This window comes from Macaca fascicularis, chromosome 5 (genome assembly GCF_037993035.2).
Source record: "Macaca fascicularis isolate 582-1 chromosome 5, T2T-MFA8v1.1".
NCBI lineage: Eukaryota > Metazoa > Chordata > Mammalia > Primates > Cercopithecidae > Macaca > Macaca fascicularis.
In genome coordinates, this window is record NC_088379.1 from 119,077,156 (window position 1) to 119,097,589 (window position 20,434).

Sequence of the window (20,434 nt, forward strand, 5' to 3'; positions counted from 1 at the left end):
GCCGATGGATGTACCTTCTTGACGCTGCTATCCCACCACCCTGACTCTTCTCCTATTGCTTGTTTCAGGGACATCCTGAAATTGCCTGTTGTACCTCACCCTTGTTTATAGGGTCCTCATAATTTCCCACTGTCTAATGAGCCCCAATGAGCAGCAGTTACTCAACTAAATAGTGATCTTTATTCTGAAGATATACTTATCTTCTTTATGTTATTCAAATATTAATGAACACTTAATAACCTATTTTACTGAATGCTGCCTTTTATATTATAGATGTACTTTTGGTTGACCTTCATTCATTTCTAAATTGAAGGAATATGCTGCAGGTATTGGCCAGGTATAAGCCCCTATGTTAGATACTGTGGAGTATCACAGTATGTTAAACAGCTGTGCTTCCAGAGGGCTTATATACAAATTGTACAGCACTTATATCCTCATAGGTGCTTTTGATCATGATAAACATGACATTTCCTGTGTTTCTTTTTCTCACTGATGTGGACAAATTAAACTATGTGCAACAAACATTTCAATCGCACATCAATTAGCATATTAATTAGTATATGGACACAAAAATACATGGCATAGAAATAGTAAAGGCAAGTTTTTGTTTAAAGCCTGGTAATAAAAATTTCAACAGTTGATCTTTTTAACTTTACTATATTGGTAAACATGCTATCACAAACAATATATTTATCAGAGTATACATCATGGGTATAAAAGGCACAAAACAAAGCCGGGGATTTGGCATGTTCAAGAGGTACATCAACTGCCTCTAATGCACGTGCTTTGAACTCTCTCAGTGTGTTTATGAAATGGCCTACTGAAGCAAGCACTGAGAACCAGACTCAACTGAAATCCATCCAAGTCAGCAATTTGACAGAAGCTAGGACAACAACTACAAAAATTATAACACGCTCTCTCAAAAGTTCATTTCTGTCCTTTCTCGGAATCAGAATAAGAATGGAGAGCAAAAGTACTTTCCCTGCCTTAAAGAAATCTGATGGGGAATGCAGCAAGTTATTTCTTTTGCTGGTAAGCCTCCCTAAAAATCATCTGCTGAAGTTTTTAATTAGTGATGTTAGCTCATATGTCAGAGAATATATTTTTCTTCACAGTCCATGTTCTATTAAAGTTCCAGTCTTTGAAGGGCTCACCTGAGTCCAAATGCTTAGAGGAGTCCCATATTATAATTCCACAAAAAATAACTTTAAAGTTATGGAAGAGGATTCACATTTTTTTATACTTGGCTTTTAAAGTCCACTTATGGTTATATAACATGGAGTAAAATGTTTCAAATAATAAATTCATAGAAGTATCTGAAAAAAAATTGCACAAATGATGTGCATGTTCATATATGTTCACTTAAAAGGAAAGTAGTGCTATCGGTTCTGAGAGGTAACAAAAGGGGCTCTGTCTGTAAACGGCCAGTAAAGAATTTTTGAGGTGACTGCAAAATACATGAATTTTCAAAGAAACATACTGTTTTTGCTTTATACTAATGGGTACATTTGGTAAGTGTTAGCAGATATATAGTCCTATCTTGGCTCTTCAGAAGAAAATGCCCTTAACCATACCTTTGCATTTGATATTTATTTTATTTTATTTTATTTTATTTTTGTATTTTTAGTAGAGACGGCATTTCACCGTGTTAGCCAGGATGGTCTCGATCTCCTGACCTCCTGATCCACCCTCCTCGGCCTCCCAAAGTGCTGGGATTACAGGCATGAGCCACCGCATCCGGCCTGCTTTTGATATTTAAAACTCTCAGAATTAAATGAAATCAAAAGAAGATTGCAGAAAACTAAGGCAATGTTTTGCTTATAAATCACATTTTCATGTAATCGGTTTAGAGATATAGTCTTCTAGAACATTAAGTGACTGGAAATATGGATTTACAATTTTTTATAACCAGAAAAGTCTGCACGTGAGAAATAAGTCTAGGTCCTCTCACTAAACACACACAGTTTTAGACATTCTAAATTATCCTTTGCCACCTTTGTCCTAATGCCTAGAAAATGCTAAGTCTGAAAGAATCAAAACTATATAGTGCTCACATTTACTATTTTACTCATCCAGTAGTTTTTCATTTCAATTTCTAGGCTTCACTGTTTTTCTGAAATTCCACAGGTAAAACTAGAGTGCTGGGAAATGGAGACAGAAAATTAATGAAAAAATATTCCCCTTGTGAGCTATTTCATTTCTGAATGATCTGAAAATTCTCTGTCCTCAAGGGTATCAGATGCTGAGTGAAGTCTTAAGGGTATCAGTAGGCATTCAAATAAGAATATATATATATAGGGATATCCATATATATTTGTTACATAAATATTATTTGATGATTAAATTTGTTTTGCTTTCTTTACATCTATAGTTTCAGAAGACACTAGTATCTTGGTCTTTAGGAATATAAATAAATAAAAAACTAAGAGGCCTCAGTGTCCTCAGAATTCTTAGGACTAATGTTAAGGGAAAGAGAATGGGGTTCTTTAGCACACAATCGTTTAGGCTAAAACTTCACCTAATAACTTCATCTCTACTCACTTTATAATTTTACTAAGTATTTACATAATATTGGGTATATATCATATGAATATAAAATGTTTGATCAATGTCCATAGAACAAATTTAGAGTGAAGAAGAGATCAAGTCCTATTGAAAGTCACATTAATGCTATATCCATCCTTACAAGGAAAGACATATAGCATCCTATTTATTGTTAATGTTGGGAAGTTATTTCTATCGGGATAAATCAAGATTTATATGTCTCAAGTGTGTGTTAGAGATGAAATAAGAGAGATTGTGGTGAGGGAAAGTTCCTGAGTAATGTGCTGGAATAAGTCCACACAACTTTATTGCTCATACTTTGCCTTTACAGGCATAATTGCAGCTGAACAGTCATTAGGAACTGTGTGGTGGTTTATCTTCTCCAACGGCATTACTCACCTTCAGGTCCCGATGGACCACGCCCATCTGATGGCAGTGTAGCACAGCCTCCAGGATCTGCTGAATGCAATGACTGCATGCAAACACCAGGGGGCGTGTGTTAGTTCCAAGCTTACACTCACTGTCTGTATACCCTCAGAGAGACTGGGTTAAAGTGCAGAGCTAGCAGACAACTGGGGTTGTATTGTACCACCTTCAGCCATGTAAACATATTGCTCAAGTAGAGTGACTACTACCTCAGAACAATCAGATCTTGCCAGATGTGAGCCAGAATGTGGGTCCATTTGTTCTAGAAAAATCCATTTTGAAAATAGTTCATGTCATTCAGAAGATCATTTCCTGGTTATAAATTCTTCCAGGAAATAAACTGGAACACAAATATAATCTTTGTAGCTGTTGTGTTCCGCCTCCACCCCATCATATAAACTTTCCCTTTTCTCTCCCATTTTTCCAGTATTGTCCTAAAAGCTGAACATTAACAGTCAGGGCACCATTAAGGTTAAATTAAGATACCTAATGAATTTTTGATAAATCATTAACTTCTTGTGCTTTAATTTAGCTGGCAATTATTATCTCTTGCCTAAGGGTTCATCAGACTCAAATGGAGCAATGTGTAACCAGTTGTTCTGCTACAGCAACCCATGGTCTCAGAACAGAAGTGGTGTTTAAATCTACAGGCGGACATACATCACAGGCCACGTTTATCTCCAGGCAAATGCTGGGCAATTAAAGAAAGCCTACCCCTAAACCCCTTTTGGTAGTTTACTGCTTGGAAACTTAAACAGGTTGTATTCTTCAGTATTCTTCCCTTTTTGCTATGATGTATATTTAGCCTGTAGATGAGCAAACTGGAAGAGGCATCATGCATTATCATTTCATCATATATTCATTTTAGAAAAAAGTTGGGAAAGGCAAGGGAACCATTTTAAATACCCACCCTCTGCCCTTTCCCCAGAAAAAAAAAAAACAAAACTGCTTTGATTCAGATTTATGGACTCCATATACTGACCTTCAGGTCCCTGTGAACTATGCCATTTAGGTGACAATGATTTACACTTTCTAGAATCTGCTGTATACAATGACTGCAAAGATACAAGGGCAGAATGGAAGGGAGAACATTTTAAAGGCACATAATCACATTGAATATGAAATAAAACAAAAGTCCCAATGAAACAAACAAACAAACAAAAATTATATTTCTTCACATGTTTTTAGCTTTACATCGGAATCAAATAATGCTGAATAAAGCTAATTTTGGTTCTAACAAAAATGACATCCAACATAGACTTTGTGACATGTTCAGACAAAACAATTTGAGCTGTGTTGTTTTCATTGTAAGTGTGCAAATTAAATAACATGTATAAGAAGGTAAAATTTCCATATTCAGAAAGAAAAATTTATAAAGAATTCCCATAATGTTCTGGGAAAATTCTTCAGAGATATAAAATATCCAGGTATTTCTTATACACATCTAAACTGTTTAAAATCTGAGGTCACAATTAAACACGTGTTGAAACAAGAGGGTAAACACAGATGAAGTGGCAGGTGAAACAAGGGTCAAAAAAAATGGAGGGACACATTTACCATTTTGCCTTAGAAGTGTTGCTTTAGTAAAGTATATAACAGGAAAACAAATGCAAGTCTCCAACAATAACGGGAGAATTTAAAGCAAACCCATAAATAAAATAAACTCCGCTTTAGTATAAGAATATTTTGGGGAAGAGCTAGGGAGCTTTCAAAGAATAAATAAATACAAATTTATAATCCCCCGGAGCATTGGTAATTGTTAAACCTATTTCCATATACTTCAGTGAAGAAAAACTTTGGCTTCATACTATATCAAAATGCACATTTTATGCTATTCTTATTAAAGGTTCACTGATGTCAAATGGACTGCTAATTAGAGAGGAGAAATCCTTGTTTGGCACCTATAAGGTCCTGTGAGCTTCATCTGACATACAATAATGTAGAACATATCACAGTGATGAGTTTTGTATAAGTTCACTGTGTAATCCAAATGTAATCCAAAGTATGTCCTGAACTACATTTATTCATTGAAAGATGAAGCAAACATTTTAGTAAGGACATTTTCAACTGTTTAATGTATAAAATAATATTATTCCAAAGAAAAATCTTGAATTTAAAAAAGTAATCACCCTCTGATTTACTACAATGTAAATAATTTAAAAATTGATCATGACTATGATTTTTCTAGTTCTCTTAATAACAACACGACTAAAAGGGTCTCACATTCATTGCTGTTGACTACATTGCTTATTTAAGTATTGGTCATTATTTTTAAACCATAGGAATCTTTTTTCTTTTACAATAATGTTCACTTTGCACTACTCTTTAGGAATATTTCTCTTACTGTTCTCAAACAACAAGGATAAATTATTGAATCTTGGGAATAACAGAAGATATTACTAGTGAGAATGGATTCAATTCTTACATTTTTGAGAACTAGTAAAAATTTTTTACCATTTTCTTGACAATCAAATATCCTCTTTTGAGACAGGGTCTCACTCTGTCGCCCAGGCTGGAGTGTAGTGGCATGATCTCTGCAGCCTCCACCTCCTAGATTCAAGGGATTCTCCTGCCTCAGCCTCCGGATTATCTGGGACTACGGAAGCGTGCTGCCACACCTGGCTAATTTTATATTTTCAGTAGAGAGGGGGTTTCACCATGTTGCCCAGGTTAGTCTCGAACTCCTGGGCTCGAGCATTCCTCCCACCCTGGCCTCCCAAAGTTCTGGGACTATAGGAGTGGGCCACCACATCTGACTGAGAAATAGCCTCCTTACTCTTGTAGTTAGAAGGAAATGTTCGTTCTCTTTAATTTTGTCTGAGAGCTTTCATAAAAAAATATCTTAGGGCTCTTCAGCAGTAAAAATGGTCTCTATTTTAATTTCAACCAGTATTTTTCAAACCAAGTAACAGCCTGTTTAACATAACTTTGAAGGGCAAAATAAATGAAATTCCCCAGTTTAGTACCTTGATTAAAAGTATTACTGTTTCTTGGCAAGTGGCCAAATAGCTACTTCCAGAGGTTCCCCTAGGCCCCTTTCAGGACCCTAATGTGGGGATTTGGGGTAAACTGAGCAAGTGATGATTCACTCATCATAGTATAAATTACACAGAATTTTCTATTTGACTTTGCCCATAAAAATTACATTAAAAAATTAGAGTGTAGTCATATACGGATAGATTCGCAAACTGCCATAAACAGTTCATTAAACCAAGAAGAAAAATTAGAAACTTAGAAGTGTGCCTCTGAGGGCAAGGAGGGGCTGGGAACCTTAACATCAGCTGGACATCTGTTGAGGGTCAGGCTACAATGGGATCAGCAAGCCTTGGGAAGCTCCGACGGCATTACAGAATGGAGGCAGATTCAATCTCTGCCCCCAAACACCTCATTTACATTGCTAATAATGAGCCGATCACTCTTGATCAGATTTTTTAAATTAAATGACAGTTACAGAATATATAAAAGTACAGAGGAAAATTAACACCATGCAGTCTAAGTAATATCTAAGCAAGTGGTTAATGTTACTCCACTCCAAAAATGTTGCTTTGGGTAGCCTAGGAAGTTGCAAATTAGACAAAAAACTTAGTCTTTTTTTAACTTTTGTAAAGATTTTGCCAATTAACAAGATAGAAAAATTACTCTTGAACTCTCTTAAGTGCTTGAATTAAGTATTTTTCAACTCAGAGGTCCAAGGGTTTTAATGAAATTTCCAAAGAGTTAATTAGCTAATAATAGTTCCTTAAAAAGACCACTGAGACTTTCTTCAGTCTGTTTCTGCTTTGTGATTAGATATTCATTGTTCAGTAGAACTTTCTGTGATGATGAAAATGTTATATATCTGGTCTGGTCAATTGGTAGCTACTAGACACTTGTGGCTACTAGGCAGTTGGTTAGACCAGCTACGTGGTCAGACCAACTGAGAAATACATTTTTAATTTAATCTAATTTTAATTAACTGAAATTGAAATAGCCACATGTGACTACTGGCTAACACTAGGCAACCTAGAATCTATCTAGGGATCAGAGGATTTCAATCTCTGATCTCTGACCTTTACTAAAAAATATATTGCTTTAGCAGAAGTCATTCCAGTTAGGTGGGGTGTTTTGCTTTGTGTTTTCTTGTTGTTTTTGATAAAATATGTAATCTAACTACAGATGTTAAATAAAAATATAGACCAGATTCATAGTTTTTTTTTTTTTTCTAAGAATCATCCTGGAGATCCTTAAAACATTTGTTTGTACAAACATGCATTTGTAAAGAAATATACTGAAAAAGTATTATTTGAATGTCGAGTCTTGTATCTTGCCCAGGGCAAGTCACTTACCTGGCATCAGCTTCACTGTAGTATTCTCTTGCCACTATGTCTTCAAACAGTTCACCTCCAGTAACTCTGGGAAGACAAAAAAAGATAATCGCATTTAAAAAGAAGACAAAAATAAGCATCAATAGATTTGCAAATGTGTTTATATAGATTTTTTTCTTAGATGATTTAAAAAGTTATCAAAACATTTTAAACCTTAAGACTCTTCATAAGTCAAATCTATATTATAGTAAACATTTTAATATTTTTTATTTGTCTATCATCAGACACATGAGGTCACAATTTTCTGTATGCCATAAATATATTAGGCAATATCTTTTACAGAAAATGGTTTTCATTTCAATTTTTCAAATATTAATGGATACCTGACAAAATTTTGGCACAGTTTAGAAACATTTTCTAAACGAAAGGAGATGATACACATCATAGCTACTGAGTATGAGTTTGCAGGCTGTATCCTTCCCTGTATCCTTTTGCTATTTTTGCATGTGTACATCCTTAAAGATACATTTTTCCCCTTGAAAACACACACATAAAAGTAGATACTTTTCCCACAAAAGTGGGATCACGTACTATATGTAAATAATTAAGCTAATTATATTTGTCATTTTACATTAAATTATGGGCATGATGTCATATCAGAAGCATTTTCCCCCAATTTAATGTAACATAGCAATCAATAGAGATATGCATGTGTGTACAAACATGCGTGCACACACATATATGTTCATATTAGAGGGTATTTCTACAAGAGAAATTCTTACAGGTAAAATTACTGGGTGAAAGAGTACCCACGTTTAAAATTTTGTAGAGCAGACAGGGCAAATCGCCTTCCAAAATGGTTGCACCCCCAACATTATGAAGGTGCCCACAGGCCCAAATCATTACTGATCATAGTTATTATTAATAAATAAACACCTATTCAATTGTGGAAAATTCACGTTAATATTAATTTCTTGGTTATTAGTAAGGTAGACCATTTTCTCATTTATCAACCATTTCTTCTTCTGCTATGATCTCGCTTGATTTTAAAAGGATATTTCATCTTTGGGATTTAACCTTGTAAGAGCTAACATTTGCTGAGTTCTTACAATAAACCACACATTGTACTAAGCATTATATTAACTCATAAATCCCCACAATTGCCCGCCAAGCAATTCCCCTCCCAGTTTATTGATGAGAAAATGGAGGCCCAGAGAAGTTAAGTAACTTGCCCAAGATCACACAGTCTTTAGTGACACAGGCAGGCCATTGACTCCACAGCTCATGCCCTCAACCACTCCACAGTGCAGATTTTCCAATAATGACATTGCCAGTCTTTCCAGTTTAGAAGGCATGAGTCATTTGGAAAAGCATCAAGTAAAGGTATAGAGCTTCATGTATAACACTATAGAGTGAGATAAAAGGATGCTAAATTCGTTTTTCTTTTTGTTCACTTGTTTGCTTTTTTGCTTTATTAAGTTCTGAAACATCATCAAAGGATAGCATGTTTTAGAGATCACCAGTTAGTATTCTCTCCCTTATTCTCCTTCCCAAAATGAAAAGATGGGATACTAAAAATTATAAATATGTTTGAACATCTATGCAACTTCTGCCTCTCTTAATTGCATTCTGGATACTTCAAAGTCCTTTAATGTCAGTCATTACTTCCAATTCTATTATTTTTACATATAAAATGTTTACCTAAAATTATCATATAAATCTTCATATAGGCATGTTCTAAAAATCATGGTTACATGTACATAATTCCATTTAATAGCATAGCTATTTATTCCAGTTAGAATCTATAATAAGGCTATCACACAATGTACCTCACATAAATTACAATGCAAAATAATTAGACAAAAAACACTTTCAACAAATCTACTGTTGCCTGTATAGTGATGATTTTGTGAGATTTCTTCCTTTGAATGTGACTAATGTATTATAGATATAATATGTACTCATAGTTATCCTTGTTTTTGATCATAAGTACCTAGAAAACCTACATATATTAGACAATTTGGGATTGTTAAAATGTTTAATAAACATTGATTAAAGTCTACTGACATTAATAAAATTGTTGCTATTTATAGGCTCCTTAAACATATTATTTGCCCTATGAGAAATACCAGATCCTGGATCACTGGGCTATCAACTTACTGATCTTTGTTATGTTAGCATCTAACCTAGCATTAATACATATTTGCTTAATTAATGACTCTTGAAATAATGATTAAATGAATTAACCCACTTACAGAATCATGCTATCCATTTCATTTACTGTAAGTCTGGACTTTACCTGAGCTTAAAAAAAATCATACACATACCAAAGTTTAGTTATACATGGCAATAGGTTTCATTTCCTAAGGGGTTCATATTTAAAGGAGAAAACTTGAAAGTCAGGGGGACTAGCATTCTGGTAGTTTTCAATAAATCATAATAGCTTTAGACAAATTTGAGGGGTGTAGAGTTTCATGTTGAGTTTTAGATTATGTAGTTAACTGTGTCTGACAACATTCTCTCTCCTAGCGTTCATTTTTCCCAATATTTAAAAATATCTTTACACAAATGAAACCATTTTATTTCTTCTATACGTATGATAAATGTCTGAAAAGAAAAAAATGGCAGTTATAATAGAATTCAATGTCTTGAAGAGAAGTTACTGAATTTTCTAACTTTAACATATTTCTATACTTACATTGCTGTTTAATAGAACACAAAGTTAAGCCATAGTTACTACATATTTTTGAAAATGTTTAGTGTGTTGTGTGAAATATCATATAGTGCCCAAATTAAATCAGTTTCATGAATAAACTGTTAATTAACTAATTAGAGATTTTGTGAATATATTGATGTCAGAGTTCTACTATGATATGAAGCATATCAATTATAAATTTGGAGCATTAATTACCATTTATGTATCTCCAGAACATTAGGGCTCACAAGCAAAAAAAAAGATAACTCTAGAACATGAAAAGATGAGACTATATATCAGAAAGATAAATATTTGTGTTATTGCTGTTATTTATAGTGATGTTGATTCACACTGTATTACCCTGTACAATAAATTGTTCTTTTGTTTCTAGTGTACAATTTGTAACTCACATCAGAAATGGTTAAAATTAGTTTCATCCAGAATACTACATTCGTAAAATTTCATCAGTAATAGATCTTTGACCATAAGGTTGAGCAGCAAGTAGAGTCAAAGACTGGGATTTAAAAAAAAAATGGTGCCACATTAACCGAAGGAATAGCCCTGACTTGGAGATTAAAAGCAGTGCTCAAGGTGGTGGGGGAAAGCCAGGAACTTCAGGTTGGAGCCGACGCAAAACAGGAACCAAGAGCGGCACCCAGTTAATGCACAAGTAGGAGGCAATCTTGCTAAGGTAGGATTGGGACTAACTCCTGGAAAAATGAGTAATTTCCCCTGGGAAATTAACTTAAAGCTGAAGAACAAGCCTAGTGAGATGAAATTGCCAGACCTGAAATCCAAGCCTCTGAGCAGAGGTAACAGAGGCTCATTAAGCAGTTAAACAAAGAATTACCACCATCAGATTTTTGTTTGTCAAAAAACATATCTCATGCTGCCTTGCATTTAAGCAATTGGTATGTCTTCATTTAGTGATGAAGGCAGAAGTTGTAATGGTGACATATTCATCTGTGTCACCTGCATGGTCATCCAACACACTGTCTTCCACTTGTTGAACAATAACAACAAATATCCATTGGGTGCTTATTGTGTGTGCAACTACTTGGATATTTGTGCCCTGTCCTCAATTAATAGGTTAAAATCCTAACCCCCAAAGTGCTGATATTAGGAGGTGGGGCCTGTGGGAGGTAATCAGGTCATGAGGGTAGAGCCCTCATTTGGTGCCCTTACCAAAGGGACTCCAGAGAGCTCTCTCCTCTCTTTTCTCCATGTAGAAATATAAGAAAAAGTCAGTAGCCTGCAGTCCAGGAAAGAGCCCTCGCCAGAACCAGACCACACTGGCACGCTGATCTCAGACTTCCAGCCTTCAGGACTGTGAGAAATGTCTGTTGTTCAAGCCACCCAGGCTATGGTATTCTGTTAAGCAGCCCAAAAGACTAAGAAAATGTGCCAAGACCAAGCGCTGTTCTAAGTGCTCTAGAGATTGTAACACAGCAACCCTATGAAGTAGATACTAGTGCTATTTCTGTTTTACAGACAAGGAAATGAAAGTAATGGAGATTAAGGACATTTCCCAAGAACACACACAAAAGAAAAGAAAAGGACTAGTTTTTTTCTTGTCTGTGCTGCCCTACTAGCTTGCCCCTTGGACACAATTTGGGGAGCAGAGCAGGGTAAGACAAGGGGCTTGGAATAGCCCAAAGGATCATGCAAAAAGACTGGGAAGAATACAGACATAAAGAATTCCCACTTACATGCTCTTTAATCATTGATTAAAGTCAGACAGTTTGACTACTGGTGGGGGCAGGAGAGTAGTCACTGGTCAGTGTGAAGCTGATCAGGTCTCAGTAGTAGGAGTGTTACTGGGTGTCTTGGCTGGATGATTCTACATTACGAGTGTGCAGCTATCCTATATATGGCAAGACTTCAACACCAGGCCCCGTTCTAGGTGCGGCAGCACTACCTTGCCAGCATGCCAACCAGTGTGCCAACTCCATCCATTCCTAGTTACCCCAGGGGCTCCCTAAGGACCCCTGAAGGGAACCACGTGTCTAAATGAACAAAGTCTATGGGGATACAATGAAAAATGTAGGTCTCCTTAGCACCATGTTCTAAGACATAAAGTAAATCAAGCCAACCACTGGTGTAAGGGTCTGTCAGGCAGAGCACATGAATGATAATGGGACATTGTCTCTTCAGTACCTTACACAGTGCCTGGCACACAGAAAAAGCTTAATAAATGTTTTCCGAGTGAATAAGTGATTAAATAATTAAATGGGTGAATGAAATGATAAGCACCAGTTCATGATTTTCTGGTTTGACCTGTTATTTGAGCTAGTACCTGAGGGTGAAGAGGCCCAATCACCATTTCTATTATGTATCTATTGATCTCTAACTAAATCTTGCTGATTGTATCTCCAAAACAGGACTTGAATCAAGATTACTATCTCCACTACAATGTCACCAGCCTAAGTCTCTGCTATCTCTCACACGTACCACTGCAATAACTCCTAACCGGCCCCATTTCCTGTCTTGGCCCCACCCCCCCGCCCCGCCCCGCATACTCTCCACAAAATAGCTGTAAATGTATATCCAATTTTGTCACATGTCTGCATGAAGCTCTTCAACGGCTGTACACTGATTTTTCAGGCCAACTCCTGACATGACCTTCATGTCTCTGCTTAATTTGTATCCCACCTATCTCCCAATTGAGGCCCCTCTCTGTCTAGGTCTAGTTGTGATGGCCTTCCTCCAGTTCCTCAAGCATAGCAAGCTCCTTCTTGCCCCAGGGCCTTTCCACATGCTCGTCTCTCTTCCAGGAATTCCCAAGAACACTCATGGAGAAGCAGAATGTCAAATTTGAAAGTAAGTCGTCTTTCTGCAGTGTCTGTGAGGTGAGAGTCATTTATAGCATCCTTTCTATGTCCTTATGGAAATATTAATAATGAATTTAGGGCTGTGCAAGCTGTGTTTTGGAGACTAGCTCTTATGTCTTACCATAGTACTTATCTTTTTTGATTTGAGGCGGGTTTACGGAGTCAGATTACCTCTTCAGAAGCCTATAATTTGTAACTGCACAGTTTTGCACCAGTCCTACCCTTAGCTTCCCAAAATTCCACTTGGCAGATACACGTATATTATGAGCATGGATGAGTTGATACAATAATGCACTCAACTCTTTGGAGGACACAACAGCTGATGCTAGAGTACCTGTGCATATATAAAACAAATTTTAAAAATAGAACAACACTAATAGTCCACTCAGATAGATTAGTGAGTGCCTTGTTGGGGCATTAGGCTTCCCTGCCAAGCATAACCTTTGGTTCCTGAGATGTATAGTTCTTGGAGTTGAACCTGGGCCCAGACCCAAAGATGCAAGACACTCTTTTGGAGGTGAAGAATCTGGCTGAAAAGAGTTGATTACACACTAGACCCAGAGTTGGGCAACAATAATCTCCCATTAAAGTAGTAAGACAAAAGGAGAAATAACACACTCATGTAACTCACAATGTAGTTAAACCACATATACAAAAATTCAGTTTTCATAATCACCATTTAACTTTCTGCCTCATCTATCCAAGCTAACTGAATAACCAAGTCACATTTTAAGAGTTAATTTTCATATATGTGTATAGTCTTTTAATTCTTGAAGTCACTAATCTTTATTGGTCCAAATTTTTTTAGTAATTTGCTATCAATTTTTATTATGGCCCCAATATTTTTAGTAATTTGCTATTATTAAATTATATATACAGTTGGCCCTCTGTATATGAGGATTTCACATAGCAGATTCAACCAACTGAGGATCAAAAATATAGTATTCAAAAATAAACAAATAACAATTAAAAATATTTAAGTATACCGGAGGATGTGCATAGGTTATAGGCAAATACAGTATTATGCCATTTTATATCAGGGACTTCAGTATCTGCAGATTTTGTTATCCGAGAGAGTCCTCGAATCAATCTTCTGTGGATAGCGAGGAGCAACTGTAATACATACATACATACACACACATACACACACGCACACACACACAGATATATACTATTAGGTTATGTGTGTATATATATGTAATTTTACTTATAAAATACTGATTTTGCTGGGTGTGGTGGCTCACGCCTATACTCCCTGCACTTTGGGAGGCTAAGATGGGAGGACTACTTGAGCCTGGGAGTTCAAGAACAACCTAGGTAACATAATGAGAGCCTGCCAGGCAGGGTGGTATGAACCTGTAGTCCCAGCTATCCAGGAAGCTGAAGCGGGAGGATCCCTTGAGTCTGCAAGATTGAGGCTGCAGAGAGCCATGATCATGCCACTGCACTCAAGCCTAGATGACAGAACGAGACCCTGTCTCAAAAACAAACAAACAAATAAATAAATAAATAAAGCAAATATTCATTTAAAGAGGTGAATGGAGGATTTCTAACATATCAGGCATTTCAAAAGGCATCTGACCTATATACTCTACTGTGCATTAAAAAACCCAAAGGAAATGAAAGAAATCACTGTATATGGTTTTACAAGCACCACAGATATTCTAAAGATAACAAGAATATTTACAAAATATATTTTAAAAAGAATAGAGAAGTCCATCTAATTAGAAACAATTTGAGTACACAGAGGAATTATGTATTAACTATTGGAATTCAGTAAGCCTATCAGAAGTTTTGCTGAATAAAAGATAAACTCTCAATACCTATGCTATCACTTGTCATTCACTAGACTAAGTTTCAAACAATATAATATAGACATGATTATTTTTATTTATCTATATGTTAAAATCATTGCCATTTAAAAATCCCTTGTATTATCACAATTTTTGCTCATATTTTGTTATTTATTATGCTTGGGTAATCCTTAGAGAAAAATTATAATCACTTAAAAAAATATCTGCCATTGGCCCACTGATGAATGTTACTGAGTATCATCACCTGATAAGCTACATATTATTAATGTCACATGTACTGAAACAGCCTAGGAATTCTGCCAGGGTTAGGCTGAGCCTTCCTGTGCAGGTAAGATTTCACTGTTAATGCCAAGGCAACTGCCTTTGACTGAAAACATCATCACAGTTAAATTGTGTTTCACATGTTAATTGGGATGAAATAGTTTCTGTATATCAGTAATTCATCTAAAAGTTAGCTTTGGTCATCAGAAAAATCAGCATTTATTTAGCCACAAAATGTGTAGATTTTGTTATGAAAGTAGGAAAGCTACTGTAGATAATGGGTGAATTCATACCCCAAAGTTCAGATTCTAACATATTTCTAATCATCAATACTCCAGAAAGAATCCTGAAATAGAGGTGACAGATGAGTGAAGCTACTGATTTGTTGACACGCCCCTACACAACAACAGGTTTTCCAGGTTCTGGAACATCGGGAGTTTCAAAGATGTCAGACAAGAAGAGATTCTATCATTTATCAGTCTTCAATACTCAGAAGACCAACAGATCCTCTGCTGGAGAGGAGATACTGTTACTGTTGATCCCTGTGAGTGTGTAGATGTTTACAAAGGAGAGCTCAAGCTACAGGTGGCTGCAAGCTATTTAAATGATCCTTCTTGTTTTGAGGATACCAGGACATCCTGTACCAAGTTCTCCAGTGGGTGACTCATTTGTTCTCACTGCATTTTTTTTTCCTGAAAATACGAATAACTTCACGGAGAGTTAAACTTTGTCATTAAACAGTGTCATTTATATACGAATTCTACAAACATTATTCAACTGTATTTATTGTATGTGTGAGCTTTGCCCATGCTAATGGACAGGAATATAAAGAATTAAGCTGTAACTTCTATCAAGCATCTAGTCTAGTGGAGAAAACAAAAACATGAATAAAAAATTATGTTCCTGTGGAACATGCTTTAACTAAAGCATAGGTCTATTTTTAAAGTCACAATCCTTAAGACCCAGCAAGTCCTAGACTCAGGAATTGTCCCATTTACCGAGGAAATATGTATACTTGTAAGTAAAAAAGTTTCACCCAACACTTGCCTTTTTGGCATGATGAAAGGAAGAAGAATTAGCACAAATGGGACATATGTGGACTCTATCTATGCCGACTCACTGATGAATACACAGTAACACCCACACTGGAACATTACACCAGTCCGTGCCCCATGCCAGCCAGGAAGGCTGGGAGTCTTGCTGCATCTTGTCACTTATTGCAGTTTATGAAGAATTCTTGCTATTTCCCCTATTTCCTATGCTTCCTAGAAGGTTCCATACCACTGCTATATAGATGCAGGAAGTTACTCCATACAAAGGATAAGCAAAAAATGAAGAGGAAATAATAGTCTCATAAAGGCTAAGGGAAAAGAGAGGAGAGAATAATGAATTCCTTCTGTGGGTCAGAGAAACTTTCACAGAGGAGGTGCTATCCAAGGAGGACCTTACATAAATGAGGAAGAGTTGGCCAGGAAGAAATGTGGGACATGAACACCTAGGAAGAAACAGGAGTTCAACTGGAAAGAGGAGAGAAAAAAGGAACAAAAGAGCTGGAAACAGGAATCTCAATTTCCCCTTATTTGGTCTCTAACTTTCCTCTCATTCCTCACATTATTCAGGATATATTTTATTACTACAGGAACTTACAAGCCAGGTGTGGTGGCTCAGGTTTGTGACCTCAGCATTTTGGGAGGCCAAGGCAGGAGGATCACTTGAGCCCAGGAATTCAAGACCAGTCTGGGCAACATAGTGAGATTGCATATCTATAAAAAATTAAAAAATTAGCTGGACATGCCGGAGCATGCCTGTAATCTCAGCCACTCAAGAGGCTTAGGGAGAAGGATTGCTTGAGCTCAGAGGGTAGAGGTTGTAGTGACCTACGATCACGGCACTGCACTCCAGTCTGGGAGAAAGTACTAGACTCTGTCTCTTAAAAACAAACAAAAAATCACCTTCTCCCAAATGTGCTCAACATGCTTTTTGATATGCTCTAGTGACTGTGCTTTTACAATGAAAACTAGTAGCTCATTTCTTGTTACATAACATTTTCCCATTTATCTGAATAAAGGCTTAAGTCAATCTAGACATTTTTAAAAAGATAATGCCAGATTAATCTCCACACAGGCTTAACAGAAACAATGCTTTCTGAAGGGATGTCTAAGATAGTAATATCATTTTTTTAAAAAATATCAAGAGTTATTGCCGGTTTTATTCCCAACCTTTTGATTTTGTCGACAGCTAAGAAGTGACTTAGTAATTGTTTTTAGGTTTAACATTCATCCTCACAAGTTCTTCATGCTTCAGCTTGAGTGTTCTGTTGTCATGTACTACAAATATCATCAGACAACAGATTTCTTATTCTTTTACTGGCATTATAGTTGGGTCTCTGGAATATTACTGAATGGTTTATTGTATGTGTGCATGCATACACGTGTACACGCAAGCATACACACCCACTTAGTAAGCATTCAAAAAAAGCCTGATTTGCTCTAGTAATTTTAGCTGACTTTTTACTGGATATGAAATGTTCAATGAATTAAAAAATAAGCATCACAGTAAAGCTGCATAATTCAATTTAATTTGAAAAGAGAGGACTAGTCTGAATAGCCATATTTCTAAATTTTGGAATATTTTTCTAAGGAAATGAAAATATATTTCTTTTAAGTAAAGGGTAATAAAGTCTTATTTGACTCCTCTACAAATTAGAAATTCTGCCAGAGCTCCATTAAGAAACAGCTAAGCAGAGGCATCCCACATGAAAATTACTACGTTAAATAATTATCTAAAATCTTATTTATACTCATTTTCTTAGCACATTGCCTATTTAGAATACAGAGATTGAGGTAAGTCTAGATCATTCAAATTATTGTCAATTTAAAAATTATTCACTTATTCATATATTTGTGTGTTACTTATACTATACTATCTTCTTAAACGGATTTGAGACAGCTTATCATCTGTCAAATTATCTGAATTATCAAATTTCCCCATGTGATCTCTAAGTGCATGCTTTTTTCTTTTTCAGGCTAACATACAAAAGAAGGAGCAACAGATTTATACTTAATTGCTGCCTACAAAGATCTATACAGCCTTACATTGCTTCCATTTTTAATAATTGTAACAGTTCAGTAAGATAAATTTGCTTGATTTTAATAATCAATTGTTCATTGAATCAAAAACTATTTGTTGCTTTTTATGTGCAAATGTTAGGCAACTCATTTACTGAAACTTGCTTTAATAGTTTGGTTCAATACATTGTTTTTTAAAAAACAGATTATTATGTTCACAGGCATATATGGCTTTATTTAATTTAATGAATGCCTGCAAAACTACAAGCTCTTTATTCACACTTAGTAGTAGCTCTGTCACTTTTCAACAATATGACAAGATAATCTTTAGCTGTGGACCTAAAATTAAAATGCATCTGGCTGTGCACAGTCACTCACACATCTCAGCTCTTTGGGAGGCCAAGGCAGGCAGATGCAGTCAGGAGTTTGAGACCAGGCTAGTCAACATGGTGAAACCCCGTCTCTATTAAAAATACAAAGACTAGCAGGGTATAGTGGTGGGTGCCTGTAATCTCAGCTGTTCAGGAGGCTGAGGCAGTAGAATTGCTTGAACCCGTGAGGTGGAGGTTGCAGTGAGCCGAGATCACAACATTGCACTCCAGCCTGGGTGACAAAAGCAAAACTCTGTCTCAAAAAATAAAAACAAAATAAAATGCATTCTTACACATATAATAAACACATTATTTGTAGGCATCATTACTGACTAGTGTTAAGTTACTACAATGCAAACCAGGCTGCAAACAATGGCAAATGGAAAGCATACATAGGCATTCTGGATGGGTACTGAAAGCCGAATGTGTGGGTTTTCTTTCATTGAGAGCTTTCTTTCACTTTGTCTCTCATAAAATCCTCACTTTTGGTTCTTCCTGTATTTTCCCCACTCGCTCCCTCTGGTTCTATAGAGAAGCGTGTGCTGCCAAGGTATCGAACCATTTTGCTGGACCGTAAGAAGGAAACAAGGATGTTTCAGTGTTTCCAACTCTAAGATAGCGGTTTAATGGGTAGTTTGGTGGATGGTGCCATCCCACTGATTTCTAATGTTGGAGAAGGAAAGGTGATTTTCTTGGAGACACTTCTTGGGATCAATGGGAGGAGAAGTGATGACAGAATACAATTCTTTTTAGTTGATCACCTGGAGACTATTTAGTCACAATATTCAAGTCTGGAGTGTATCTGTACTAAACTATTGCGGTAAGAACAGTACAAATAAATAAATTCGGCACAGTATCCTATCCCACCCAAATATACTTCATGTTATCCCAGTTTCACTTAAGCAAATTTTAATGGTAGGAAGTTTTGGAAAAGGTAGAGGGGGAACTTAGTGAAAAATATTACAGACTGAGATAGTGTTGAAGGAAGCTAACCTAGAATTTAAAAAATCCTTAGAGAATCTATGAAATAAAGACTCTTGATGGAGATAACTAGTTTCTTTTAAACTCTCAATTGTGACTATTAAATATCTACTTTTCCATTTATAAAATGTTTCCTATATTAAGAGTTCTTTATACTGGAGCCATTTTACTAGGTTCTTCTGCATACACATACTTAAAGCTCAGTTTCAAGGTATCAGTGACCTCCTCTTTGGAAAGCTAACATTGATTGGCCTAGAGTACATAGTTTCAGGTCCTTACCATGACATGCATGGACCTCCATAACCTGGCACACCCTTACTGAGATCTCTACCTTTTTAATTCCACACCAATTACCTTGAGGTTTGGTTAGTTGCCTCTTTCACCATGCATTTTTAATGTAATTCCTTTTTGGTAATGCCTAGCTAGGCAATCTTGATTTAATTTTCCATGAGCTTATACATTCTTCAAGAAGAAGCCTAAGTTTCCTCCAGAAATACTTTTCTGAAATCCACCCACTGTGCTTTCATAGCATACTGTGCTTGTTTGATTTAAATTTCACACTGAGACCATCTGCTTATATACCCATTATCTCCTACTAAACCTCAAGATAAGGAAAGGCATGGACCATGTCTTACTCATTTTTGGTATCCCTTGAACCTAACATGAGCCTAACACATTGCCTGAGACATATTAGCAGCTCAATCAACATTAGTTGAATTAAACAGTATGTGAAAGGTAAGATGCAATATGAAATCAGTTAAAACAGGGAAGTGGAACTACGGGTATTTTTTATTATTAACATTTTCCTTTAAAAGGAGGATTTAAAACTCCTATTCTTCCAGTCATTTGCACATTTATTCTTTTAACAAGTATATACCAAGTGTCCAAGTATTAGAGCCTATATTAGATGAGGAATATGATGGTCCCTTAATTTAAAAAAAAACCCAGAAAATACAAAATGTAATAGTACATCACCAGATACAACAGATATCCATGTGATACATAAAGGATATCAATTCCAATTTTCAAAGCATAAATGCTTGGCTATTACTACAAATAAGTCAGTTGAAACATCAAATGAAAGCAGTTAAGAGAGTTCAAAGAGTCTTCAAAAAAATAATAATAACATTTAACCACAG

The 20,434-nt window shown here is 36.0% G+C and overlaps 1 protein-coding gene across 50 annotated transcripts in view; it reads right to left on the reverse strand.

The window, feature by feature from the left end:
- CAMK2D (calcium/calmodulin dependent protein kinase II delta) overlaps nucleotides 1-20,434 on the reverse strand; it is a 305,845-nt gene that overhangs the window by 88,341 nt on the left and 197,070 nt on the right. For 27 of the 50 annotated variants that reach the window (XM_045392803.3, XM_015450518.4, XM_065545420.2 and 24 more), the window contains exons 5-6: nucleotides 7,296-7,361; nucleotides 3,953-4,025 (exon numbers count right to left, since the gene is read on the reverse strand). In XM_045392803.3, the coding sequence (XP_045248738.1) occupies nucleotides 3,953-4,025; nucleotides 7,296-7,361 (139 nt within the window). Of the gene's footprint in view, nucleotides 1-2,943; nucleotides 3,017-3,952; nucleotides 4,026-7,295; nucleotides 7,362-20,434 lie in introns of all 50 variants that reach the window. The other 23 variants (XM_045392801.3, XM_045392793.3, XM_065545414.2 and 20 more) reach the window with 2 other exon arrangements.